This window comes from Alexandromys fortis, unplaced genomic scaffold, assembly GCF_014885135.2.
Source record: "Alexandromys fortis isolate MF-2015 unplaced genomic scaffold, M_Fortis_MF-2015_v1.1 scaffold_103, whole genome shotgun sequence".
Lineage (NCBI taxonomy): Eukaryota > Metazoa > Chordata > Mammalia > Rodentia > Cricetidae > Alexandromys > Alexandromys fortis.
In genome coordinates this window covers 2,106,210-2,117,835 of record NW_026067978.1, presented here as the reverse complement: position 1 = coordinate 2,117,835, position 11,626 = coordinate 2,106,210, and the positions used below count along the sequence as shown (strand labels likewise).

General features: G+C 53.4%; 1 protein-coding gene across 4 annotated transcripts; it reads right to left on the bottom strand.

Annotated features, from left to right (window-relative positions):
• On the bottom strand, positions 1–10,996 carry Shroom1 (shroom family member 1). Of its 4 annotated transcripts, none has more exons than XM_050157694.1 (8): positions 10,707–10,996; positions 4,143–5,127; positions 4,010–4,065; positions 3,247–3,471; positions 2,498–3,070; positions 2,271–2,409; positions 1,894–2,166; positions 1–1,781 (listed from the first exon to the last, which is right to left on the bottom strand). In XM_050157694.1, exons 2-8 carry the CDS (start codon positions 5,082–5,084, stop codon positions 1,449–1,451), a joined length of 2,541 nt encoding a protein of 846 aa, XP_050013651.1. In that variant the 5' UTR covers positions 5,085–5,127; positions 10,707–10,996; the 3' UTR covers positions 1–1,448. The 4 variants fall into 4 exon arrangements, with proteins under 4 accessions (XP_050013651.1, XP_050013652.1, XP_050013653.1 ...); XM_050157695.1 differs by having other exon boundaries at positions 3,247–3,462; XM_050157696.1 differs by having other exon boundaries at positions 3,247–3,447.
• Between the last annotated feature and the right edge of the window lie 630 nt (positions 10,997–11,626).

The following is an 11,626-nucleotide window of genomic DNA, read 5'->3' as shown; positions in this document are numbered from 1 at the left end:
GTTTTGTTTATTTTCAAGACAGGGTTTCTCCCCTTGTAACAAACCTGACTGTCCTGGAATTCACTCTCGACCGGGCTGGCCTTGAATTCACAGAGACCCTCTTACCTCTGCCTCCCAAGTGCTGGGGTTAAAGGCATGTGCCACCACCACTCTGCTAGCTTTTACATATTAAATTAACCCATATTTCTTATCTACACTCTACCACGTGACTCGATACCTTTGTTCATCTCCTCCGCTGTCTCCTCCTGATTCTGAGACTCCTCCTCTTCTTCTCTGTGCCCTCTTTTTTCTATAAGTCCTGCGTAACCTCTACCTGTCCAGCTATTGCCAGTCAGCGTCTTTACTAACCCAATCACAGTGACGCATACTCACACAGTGTAAAGGAATGTCCCATACATGCCTCTCTAAGAAAATTTATTAGAAAATAAACCACAATACTGTTTGCGTCTTAAGCTGCAGTGTTCTGTCTTGAGTCCTCTGCCTCCCACCAGCTCTGACAGAGGGACTCGCCACCGCAAGAGGCACTTGCGGGTCTTGTGCTCTTTTGTCCACGCTGTGACAGGGAGTGAACCTAGGGTCTCATGCGTGTCAAGCAAGTACTCTGCAACCCAACTCTAACTGCAGTCTCCTCTTTAAATTATTTTAGAATTTTGTTTATTTATTGGGGGGGTGTTCTGCTTGCATGTATGTCTGCACCAACTGTGTGCAAGTCAGAGGGTGTCAGATCCCCTGGGGCCAGAATCACAGGTGGGTGTGAGCTGGACAATATGGATATTGGAGAAGGAACACAGGTCCTTTGGAAGAACAGCAAGTGATTTTAATTGCTGAGCCCTCTCTCTGGCCCTTTCCAGCCCCTTTTTACATTTTATCATGAGGCAGAGTCTCCCCATGGACTCTGCCCAGACTGGAGTTTAGCTCCATCCGTAGCCCAGATAGGCTTTGAACTTAAAATCTCCCTGCCTCAGCCTCCCATGTAGCTAGGATTACAGCAACATTACCACCAGACCAGGTTTGAATACTGTAGTTTTTTGATTTTTTTGGGGGGGGGGTTGTTGTTGTTTTGTTTTTGTTGTTGTTGGGATTTTTCGTTTTGTTTTTCGAGAAGGGGGTTTCTTTGTGTAACAGCCCTGGCTGTCCTGGAGCTGTAGACCAGGATGGCCTTGAATTCACAGGGATCCACCTGCCTCTGCCTCTGGGGCCTCTGGAGTGCTGGGATTAAGGGTGTGCCACCACCGCCCTGCTGAATACTGCAGTTTGTAAGACCCATACATTAATTCCCAAATAATCACAAGCTCGAGTAAGGCCCCAGGAGAACCCTGTGGGAAATGTGTCCTGGGAAGGCCTAGTCTGAGGCCTCTCTAATCCCTCAAGGGAAAGCTCTCTAGATATAAAACATGGCCCTAGTGGATGGTGAGACTGAACAATACCCTCACCTCCACCACCTGTAACTAGATAGGGGTAGCAGGAAAAAGTGGCTTATTCAGAGGACGGATTCCTGGGGCCCAGGACAGTCTGGGAGAAAGGGGGTAATAATTGAAGTCGTTCCAGATGGTGTCCAGTTGTTCCTTAAGGAACCTGATTCGGTCGTCCAGGCTGCGCTGCTGGGATAGGATCCGGGCCTTGGCGGCCAGCAGCACACAATAGGAGCGCAGATGCTCTGCGGGCAGCTCCCGCTCCAACACCTGACGAAGGGCTTGCTCCCGCCTCGCTACGTGCTCTTTCAGCTCCTTAGCATCCTCCTGCTGTCGCTGTAGAAGCCGCAGTCGCTGCAGCAGCGAGGCCTGGAACCACCGGGAGAGGGCGCAGTGAGCACCGTTGCTCCGGGGATTGTCCGGGCTGTAGACCTCAGGCCCTCCTAGCCCAGCTCCTTCCCCCAGCCTCAGCCTCTTTTACCCTCTCATCAGGATCGCTGTCTGAGCCCACCCTGGCCAAGGCGAGGTTCACACGGGCCAGGCGGCTGCCCAGCAGCAGCAGAAGACCAAGCACGCGCTCTAGATCAGTCATGAACTGACGGAATCGCTCCAGCTCCCGGGGTGTACAGGCTTGACTCACTGCAGCCTCCAGGTCTTCGTGACATTGGGTCCAGTCTGCAGCCTTACCCCGCAGTCTCTCCTGCTCAGCGTGAAGATCCTGGAGCATCTTCTGGAGAAGGTGGGCTAGTTCCACCTGGAGGGAGGGCCTAGGTATTCAAGAACTGGGCCAAACCCGGGAGTTTTCCCAGACACTAAGCTCCCCCTCCACCCCAGCTTTCCCCACCACTCCCGACTCACTTTCTTGGCCTGAATGCTGTCTGGTTTTGGGAGTCCCTGGTCATTTGACTGGTCAGGCACAGGGTGAGGGTTAGCGTTTTCCGACCTTGATGCTTCCTGGGCAGTCGGCAGTTCCTGGGTTAAGGGGTTTCCACAGGACCTGAGGACAAAGCCAGAGTTCTCTGAGATTGTCTTCCCTAGTCTGCAGACTTAGAATCAGGAGTCCCTAGAGCCTGCCTGTCGCTCACCCTGCCTCTGAAGCTCCAGCGGTCTCCTCTCCTGAGTCATCACAGGCTGGCCTCATCGCAGCCAAGACCTCGGCAGCGTTGGCAGGAAAGAGTCCATCCAGCAGACCCAGAGGAGGCTCTGGACCCGGCTGGGCAGCAAAAGTGTCACTCAAAGAAGGATCCAGTCTGGCTAGCTGCTGAACCAGCTCCTCAAAATGCCGACTAGGCCAGGTCGGCTTAAGACCAGGCTGGTCCCAGGTCAGGGAAGTGTGGTGAGGGAGACCTGAGGTCTCAGAGCCTAAAGGTCGCAGGACATCGACTGAGGGATGCTTGAGGGGATTGTTCTTTGTAGCTGTAGAGGGACCAGTGGTCAGCAGTCCAGTAGTGTCAAACGTTGGGACGTCATTTGTAGTCCCAGGAGGGCTATGGCTTGTGGGTCTGGAGGAACCCTCAGAACCGCTCAGGCCTTGACAATTGTCTTCCGCTCCTGTGATCCCTGGGCCCTTGTGGAAGGGGCTGTCTGCTGAGGCTGTAATCTGGCCAGCTTTTTTGATTAAATCATTTTCAGACCGCTGGTCAGAGGCGTGGCGATCCCTAGAAGTGAAAGAGCTACTGAATCAGAAAAGGAAGGCTCTGGCCCAGCTGACTTCTCAAGGGCGGCCTGCCCCCATCCCCAACACCTGAACATTACCAGAGAGAGCACCCCGCCCTCTGGCATTTTCTAGATGTTTCTGTGTGTGAAGAGTGTCTCCCTGTGCTTGGGGATTCACCTGGTTGGGAGCCCCTGGGGGGCACGAGACTCTTGAGGTGATGGTGTCTCAGCTTCTTCCAGGAACACATCGTCATCCGGGAGGGAGGGGTGCGGAGTAGACACCGAGATGGTCTCAGGGACCCCCTGACCAGAGTCAGCTGGGTTGCCCTGGAGGACCTCTGCAGGACGCACCACTGCCGCCTCCTTCTGAGTCAAGAACCTAGAGGCAGGGACCCTACAAAGACTGTGAAAGAGGGCCTTCCCAGTGCACCGTAGAAACAGTAGCACATGCAGTTTGCAAAAGAAGGAGTCTCGAACTGAGGGAGGTAGACTTTCTCATAATGACCAATCCGTTGTCAGCTTGACTGGATTTGGAATGGCCTAGGAGACCCGCCTGTGGCTGACCACCGTGAGGGGGTTTCCAGAGAGGTGTCACCGAGGAGGGAAGACCCGCCCCGAATGTGGGCAGTGCCCATCCCACGGGCTGGGGTTCTGGACTGAACAATAAATTGGGAAAGGAGAAAGAGAGCTGAGCACCAGCAGGAATCTGTTTCCCAAGAAGCCTCGTGCTCCCTGAATCCACACCTTCCCCGCCATGATGGACTCTACTCTCTTCAACCCTGAGCCCAAATAAGTATTTCTTCTCTAAGCCCCCTTCGTTAGGAATTTGGTCACGACAATAGGAAAAGTAATGAATACGGGACCCGTGATTCCTTTGTAAGCAAGAGCTGTGAAAGTTGACCCCAGACAACGCTGTCCCCAGAGAGTCCCATGTCTCTCACCTGGAAAACTTGATCTGAAGTAAAGGTCTGGGGGTTTCCGTCCTTTGAGGAACAGCCTAGAAAAGAGAACAGTGGCTTGAAATAGAGCTGTCTCCCAGATGCCGCCCTCCCCACCAGCCTTTATCTTCCATACCTGGACAGTGGCCAGAGTCCTTTCTGAACGCGTGCGGCGACCCATGACCTCGCCTGATATGCTCTGACTGCGACCCGCAGGCCTACAGGCACTGCGAAGATTCACGGACGGCGAGTCCAGCTCCACTGAGCTTAGGGACTGAGTCTCCTGCAGCAGCCTTTTGGACTTAGCGTGCGCCCCACGCTGCAACTCCTGGGTGGAACAAGCCTCTCTCAAGCCCTCACCCGTGGGTCCGCCGCTCCAACCCACGCGATTCAGTTTGCCAGGCTCTGAGAAACAGCACATCCGCTGCTGGCTGGCCAGACGCCCCCGGCCAGGGACACCCAGCGCTCGGACCGCGGTGCGCGCCAGCTCCGCTTCTCCAGCCTCGTGGCTGCTAGAGGCAGAGCGCGCGTGCACCGTGGGTGGCCGCGTGGTGATCGCGGGCCGCAGACGCCCCGGCAGGCTCATGCGGAGCTCCTTTCGCTGGAAGGACGTCTCCCGCAGCACTCGTCGCTGCGCACCCTGCAGCCGCTGGCGGTAGGCGGCTCGTGAGGCTGGGGGGCTGGGCGGCTCAGCGGTGAGTGCACCAGCCTCAGCCTCGGCTGCCAACGCGTACAACAGCGGGGTGTCCTGTCTGTTCAGGGGTCCCGGGCTTCCTTGGACCTCTGGGGGCCGCGGGTCACTGTGCCCAGTGACTACTGGCTCGGGCCGCTGGGTAGTTGGAAGGACAGCGTCCCGCGGGGTAGGGGATCTGCTGCCCCAAACCACGCGCACGTAGTCCCAGTCTAGGTAAGGGAGGATCTCGGTGCCAGGGGATGGTGTGTGCATCTCCGGACCACCAGATGCAGCGGAGAAAGAGCTGTAGGCCGAGTCGGCGCGCGTGGACAGCCGTCGCAAGTCCAGGCTTCCAGTGGCTGAGGCCGGAGAGGTGTGGCCGCTCCCAGTACCCAGGGCCTCCATGGCTGTGCAGTTGGAGACTGGCGCTGGCAGGCCTGGTTGAAAGCTTTAGAAAAAAATACATGGGTTGTTGGGTGAATGGTTCAGGTAAGAATTAGGACAGCCTGCTGCCTCCTAAACCATAGAGAACCCGGGGCTTACATATCCACTCCCGGGTCGGTCGGTCCCTAGCTCTAGAATCTTCTTCCTACCCTTTAGTATGGTGGAGAAACTTCAGAAGTTGAGGTGGCATGGGCAATAGGACTCATTGTAGAGCGCAATTCTAGGGGTTGAGATTCTCAGTTCTGACTCAATTGGCTCATTGCCTTGCCTCGGGGACTGGGCCTTCCCGAGTTGCACCTCTGCGCTGGCACCTCTAGCAATGCTGAGAATAGGCACATGCTCAAACCCCAGTCCCGCCCAGGCTGCTTCCTGGCCATTCTGTTGGCTTCTCTGTGTGATCTTTCCCTGATAAACAACGGATCAAGAATGTTCTGAGATCACAGAGAAGCCCGAAGAAGGGGGGCTGGGGCAAGGCAGAGAAGGGTCAGCTTCACAGTCTCTGTCCACCTCCACCCACTCCGTGTCCTTTATGGTCCAGGTGTGTCATAAAAATACGCATCTTGATCCCCATCTCCCTATGTGCTTTTTACAGATGAGAACCCCGCGTTCTGAGGAGGAAGTGGTTGACCCAGAGGCACACACAGGTCCTAAGTGGCAGAGCCCCTGGCTGGAATCTAGGCATGCCTCCAAGCTCACTGCAGCCAAAATCAATTTCCTAGAGGCAAACCCTGCCCAAAGCCCTTGCCATGCCCCCCTTCCTCCAACAAAGCCCAAACTCAGAGAGGGAAATAAGTCACCTTTAAGTACCATAAATTCCAGAACAATAAACCGGGAGAGTCTGCAACTCTGTCTTCCATCTTGGACCACCCATGAGCTGACACTCACCTCCCTTAGGCTTTGCCAAGAGGCCTCAACTTGGAGGTCTTGGGGTTCCTAGAGACCTCCACAGTGTCACTCATTCCCCTACTCTGTAATTGTTTGCTATTTCCTCCTCCCATTCCCAGCCCTAAGCTTCCTGAGGACAGGTCCTGCCCTTATTTGTCACCCAGTGCCTGGCACCAGCCCTGGCATGTAGTCTTTGTTAAATAAATAGTTGCTGAATGGCAAGGGAAGGGTCAGAGGTGTGGGGAGCTGATGGAGGGGTGGAAGAAGAGGAAGAGGCTTCATGTTTTACGGCCCCTCTTCTCCCTTCCCTATTAGTCTTTTCTGGGGAAGGCGGCAGAATGGGTGAGGAGGCCCCGGCCGCCAGGACACAACCAGGTTACTCATGCATTATCAGGAAGAAACAGAGCCTGCAGGCAAGCAGGACTGGCTGGAAATCGATCCCTCCCCTGTGCCGGGAGGCAGAGCAAAGGGAAGGCCTGTGTGGCTGTGCCGTCTGGCTGAGAGCAGCATTGAGGCCTGGGGATCTATGGGGAAGTTTGTCTTCCTTGACCTGATTGGCTGTGTGTGTGTGGGGGGGGGGGGATGCAGAGATTAGGGAGGTACACACTGGCATGTGGTCCAAAGGCAGGCTTTTTCGAGCTTCCCAGACACTGGGATTCAGGGCCATCCTACACTTGTCTCTCCGAGGTGCAGGCTACTTACTGTGCATTGCTGGGAGTGAGTACAGGAGCATAAAGCCTTTCTACAGTGGAGAGGCAGGGGAGCCTTCACTAGCGTAGGGCCAGACATCTTGATGTGGCCCAGTGAGACCAGCCCACAGGTTGAGAACCACTGCCTAAGAGGAGAGTCAACTCTTTTCAAAAGGTCTACCATGGCTGCTCAGACACCAGCTCTCTCATGCTCGCTCTCTCTCTCTCTCTCTCTCTCTCTCTCTCTCTCTCTCCCCCTATTTTTTCTTTTCTTTAAAAAGTTTTTTTTTAGAGTTGAGCAATAGTGGTGCCTTTCTTCAATCTCAGCATTCGGGAGGCAGAGGCAGGAGGATCTCTGTGAGTTCAAGGCCAACCTGGTCTACAGAGCGAGTTCCAGGAAAGTCAAGGCTACACAGAGAAACACTCTAGAAAAACTAAACAACAACAACAATAAAAAGAAGTGTGTGTGTGTATGCACATGTGGAAGCCAGATGCAGATGTTGATGTCTGATTTCTTCCTCAATGTCTTTTTGCCTCCTTTTTTTTTTTTTTTTTTTTTGATACAGGATCTCTCAATTATGTAACCCTGGATGTCCCAGAATTCTCTAAGTAAACCAGGATGCCCTTGAACTCATGGAGATCCACCTGCCTCTGCTACCAAGTGTTGAGATTAAAGGCATGCACCACCAAGCTTGGTGCACCCTACTTTTTGAGACAGACTCTTTTACTGAACCTCATGTAGCTAGGCTTACTAACCAGTGAGTTCCAGAAATCCTGTCTCTGCTTCACCCTCCACACCCAGCAACAGTGCCCTGCTCTTTGCTTGAGTATTGGGGATTCGAACTCAGGTCCACATGCTTGTATAACAGGCGCTTTACTAACTAAGCCATCCCCCAACTCCTTCTACTCTTTCTAAACCCAATTCATGGCTGGCATACCCCACCCATGCCTGTTCATGTTATGCGAAGACATTTCCTTAGAGGAGGCTTCGAGGCTGGACAGACGACTTGGAGGTAAAGCGGCTGCCATGTCTGACAACTTGAGTTTGATCCTGGGGACACATGTGGGAGAAAGAACCGACTCCACATGCTTATTGTCACAGTGCATGCAGATTTCCTCTCTCCTCCCCCTCCCCTCTCTCCTACATACAAATTCAAATAGATTTAAAAATAATTTTTTTTAATAAAGAAACCATGAAGCAGGGCCGTGGTGGCACACACCTTTAATCCCTGCACTCGGGAAGCAGAGGCAGGTGGATCTCTGTGAGTTGTGAGTCTGAGATCAGCCTGGTCCACAGAGTGAGTTCTGGGACAGCTAGTGGTACATAAGAAACTCTCTCTCTCTCTCTCTCTCTCTCTCTCTCAGAAGCCCTGTCTAGAAACATCACACCACCACCAAAAACAAAAACAGACAAACAAACAAAAACGAAACCATGAAAATTCATATTAGTGAGCTTCTGACACAACAAAGGATTTCTAGTCACCAGGTAAAAATGGCTAACACAGCTGGAGGGAGGCATTAAGAGCACTTGCTAGACTGGATGTGGTGGTACACACTTTTAATCCCAGCGTTTGGGAAGCAGAGGCAGGTGGGTATCTGTGAGTTTGAGATCAGCCTGGCCCATAGAGTAAGTTCCAGGCCAGTCAAGGCCTGTCTCAAAAATCAGACAAGCAGACAAACAAACAAGAAGAGAACTGGTTGCTTTTGCAGAGGCTCCAGATTTGGCTCCCCAGCACCCCCATGGGAGTTAACAATCATCTGTACCCAGAGTTCCAGGGGATCCCGTGCCCTCTTCTGGTCTCCATGGGCACCAGACATGCACGCAGTAGTACACGTACATACACGTATGCAAAACACACGCATAAAGAATAAAAATATAAAAATAAATATTAAAAGCAAAACAAACAAAAAAGCTTACGGGACAGAAAGGTGATTCATGGGGCGAAACTCTTCACTGTGCAGGCCTGACAACTTGAGTTGGAGCTCCAGGACCCAGATGAGAAGTCAGATTCAGGGGCTGGAGCGATGGCTCAGCAGTTCAGAGCACTGACTACTCTTACGAAGGACCTAGGTTTGATTCCCAGCACCCACATGATGGCTCACAACAAACTGTAACTCCAGTTCCAGATGACCCTACGCCTTCCATAGGCTATTGCATGTGCTTGGGCACATATGCATAAAATAAAATGCCTTTTAAAAGTCAGATGTTGCAGGGCATATCCGTAATTTCAGCATACCAGTAGTGGGATGGGAAGGAGAAACAAGAGAACCAGCTGGAAGCTTGTAGAGCAGCTACCCTCAAATACACGACGTAGCAACAGAAACGAGAGACCGTGCCCTACTAAGGCGGAAAGTGACAAGGGACTCTTGAAAGTTCCCCTCTGATTTCTGTAACTGCACTACGACACTTGTGCCCATAATAACACACACTTAAAGTAATTAATGAAAACATCAACGTATAATGAACCATTAAATGTGTACATATGTGTGTTTTCTTATTGCTCCTAACTTGCCGCAAGGATGCTATTGCATTGGTGGCCCCAGCGGGTTTCTGTCCACGCAGGACTCCCATATTGTGCTCTTTGTAGAATCTGCTGTGCCACCAGGATCTCGGAGCATCAGCACAAACAATAAGAAATGGTCATGCTTGTCCCCAGAGCAGGGGGTTGCAGCATCGTCTGCTAGGGTCGTGGGGATGGAGGAAGGTACTTGTCACCTGAACAAAGAATAACTGAGCTGTGCTCAGGACTCAGAGCTCGGGCTCTTGAGGGTGGAACACCAGACCAGGACAAGACTGGCATTGGAGACCGGACAAGCTGTGCAGCGCTCATTCATTCCGGGCCATCTGGGCTTTCCTGTGGCCATGTCAAGTCTAGCGGCGATTGGGATATGGGCCTGGGGCTCTAGAGTAAAGGTGGGCCCAGGCAAACAACCAGACCAAGAGCTTCAGTCAAGGCTTGTCAGGAAATTCGATGAAGACAGTTTTCAGTGGATAAAACCACACCGAGACAATGCATGGAAGACCAGGGCAAGAGACGGGAGAGGTGCAGGGGAAAAGACAACCTCAGAGCTCATCTGGAGTGAAACTGTCCTTTCAAGGGCCACCTCCCATCTGACTTCCTGTGTGGACCTATGCAGGCCCCTTCTTGCCTCTGGCCTCCCCTTAGTACTGCGGAGGGCTGTAACTGCACGCCACCACCCACCACCGACTCTTCTAGAATCAGAGCCCTCGGGGTTCAAGACCAGATCTTAAGTCCTCACACCCAAGACTAGGTCTGACGGGTGAGCATTCTGGCAGACTCTTTGATCCTCTCTCTACTCCTATTCTCCAAGGCCATAGATGACACTGCACCCCTGTGCAACAACCGTTCTGAGACACAGTAACTGCTCTCTGAAGCCCTGGGGCGGCCCCTACTGAGACCTTACTTCCAGAAGGTGTACAAAATACACAGGATTCCGCATCACCTGGGTATAGGCAGTCCCTGGCATGGACAGAGCACATACTCAGGTTCAAATTCTAGGCAAACAAGGGCTCAAAAGGGGGTTGGAGCCAAGCTCTGGGAACCACACTGTGGCGGCAGAGTCACATGCAGAGGCGAGAAAGGGAGCTTGAGAAACTAGGAGAGCGGATGGCCTCTGACCAGTGTATTTCTGGGCCTTTCCTGGGGTAACTCATGGTCCGAGAAGATTGGGAATTGAGAGGGACCAGGATCCTCCAGCAACCAAAGCTCAAGAACAGAGGGTCACCGGGCAAACGCCACCGAGCGCCGATTCCCTGCAACAGCTGGGCCAGTTGAAACGGCTCTGCCCCTTACCAGGCCCAGAGTAAAGGTGCGCAGGGGCTTTACTCCGCTGGCGCAGCCGGACTGGACTCCAGGTCGGAAGGTCCAGACGGAACGACGGTCTGGCCACTTCGCGACCGCCACTGTCACCGCCCTGACCCTTCCGTCCTGGTCCTTCTCCTGCGGACTACGTGCTGCTGCTCCCCTCACCCGGCCCCGCCGCGTACCTGTAGCTCCAGCTCGAGACGCGCACCAGGGCGCCCGCGGCCGGCCGCACGGTGACGTCCGAACCCTGGGCTCCAGCTCCCAACGCCACCTCCAGGCTCCGGCCGCTGCAGGGTAGGCGCCACCTCCGGCCAAGGGGGGCGGGAGCCTCGAGTGGCGGCGGGGCTCCGGGAGCCGCGCCCCTTCCTAGTGTGACTCTGAGCGTGGTCCCCAGTCCCGGGCTCCGGACCTCTTACCAAGGCTGAGAACCTGAGCGGGAGGGCGATCGCACTCGCTCCAAGCACTGCTGGATCTGCAGGCAAGTCTTCAGTTTCTCCTCGGTGCGGAGGTCCAACTCGCCCTGAGCAGCAGCAAAAGCTCACCTTCGGGTTCTTTCTTTCTTTCTTTCTTTCTTTCTTTCTTTCTTTCTTTCTTTCTTTCTTTCTTTCTTTCTTTCTTTCTTCTTTCCTTCCTTCCTTCCTTCCTTCCTTTCTTCCTTTCTTTCAACTATTAAAAAATTACGTTCATTTATTTACTTACTTATTAGGTGTGAGTGTGCGTGCCTGCGTGTGTCTGTGTGTATATGTGTGAAGGCTCCCATGTGGATGTCAGAGAACAACTTCAGTTCCTTCCTTCCACCCTGTGGAGTCCTGGGTGATCTGGCTTGGTGACATGAACCTTTATCCACTGGACCATCTCTCCTGGCCTGTTCTAAGCTCCGTGGAGAAAACAGAAGTGTCCCGGGGCTCTTGTCTTATGCTCTCTCTGTGTGTGCCTTACATGGTAATGGCTGTGTCTCTGCTCAGACTCACATTTCCAAACCCCTGCTGCTGCCTGCTTGACCCCTTCCTCAGCTCCTGTCTTTGTCTCCTCGCTTCCCACTTCTCCCTCTACCTGATCCAGACCCGTCAGAGCCCTGGACATATGGGCCCACATCCGTGAC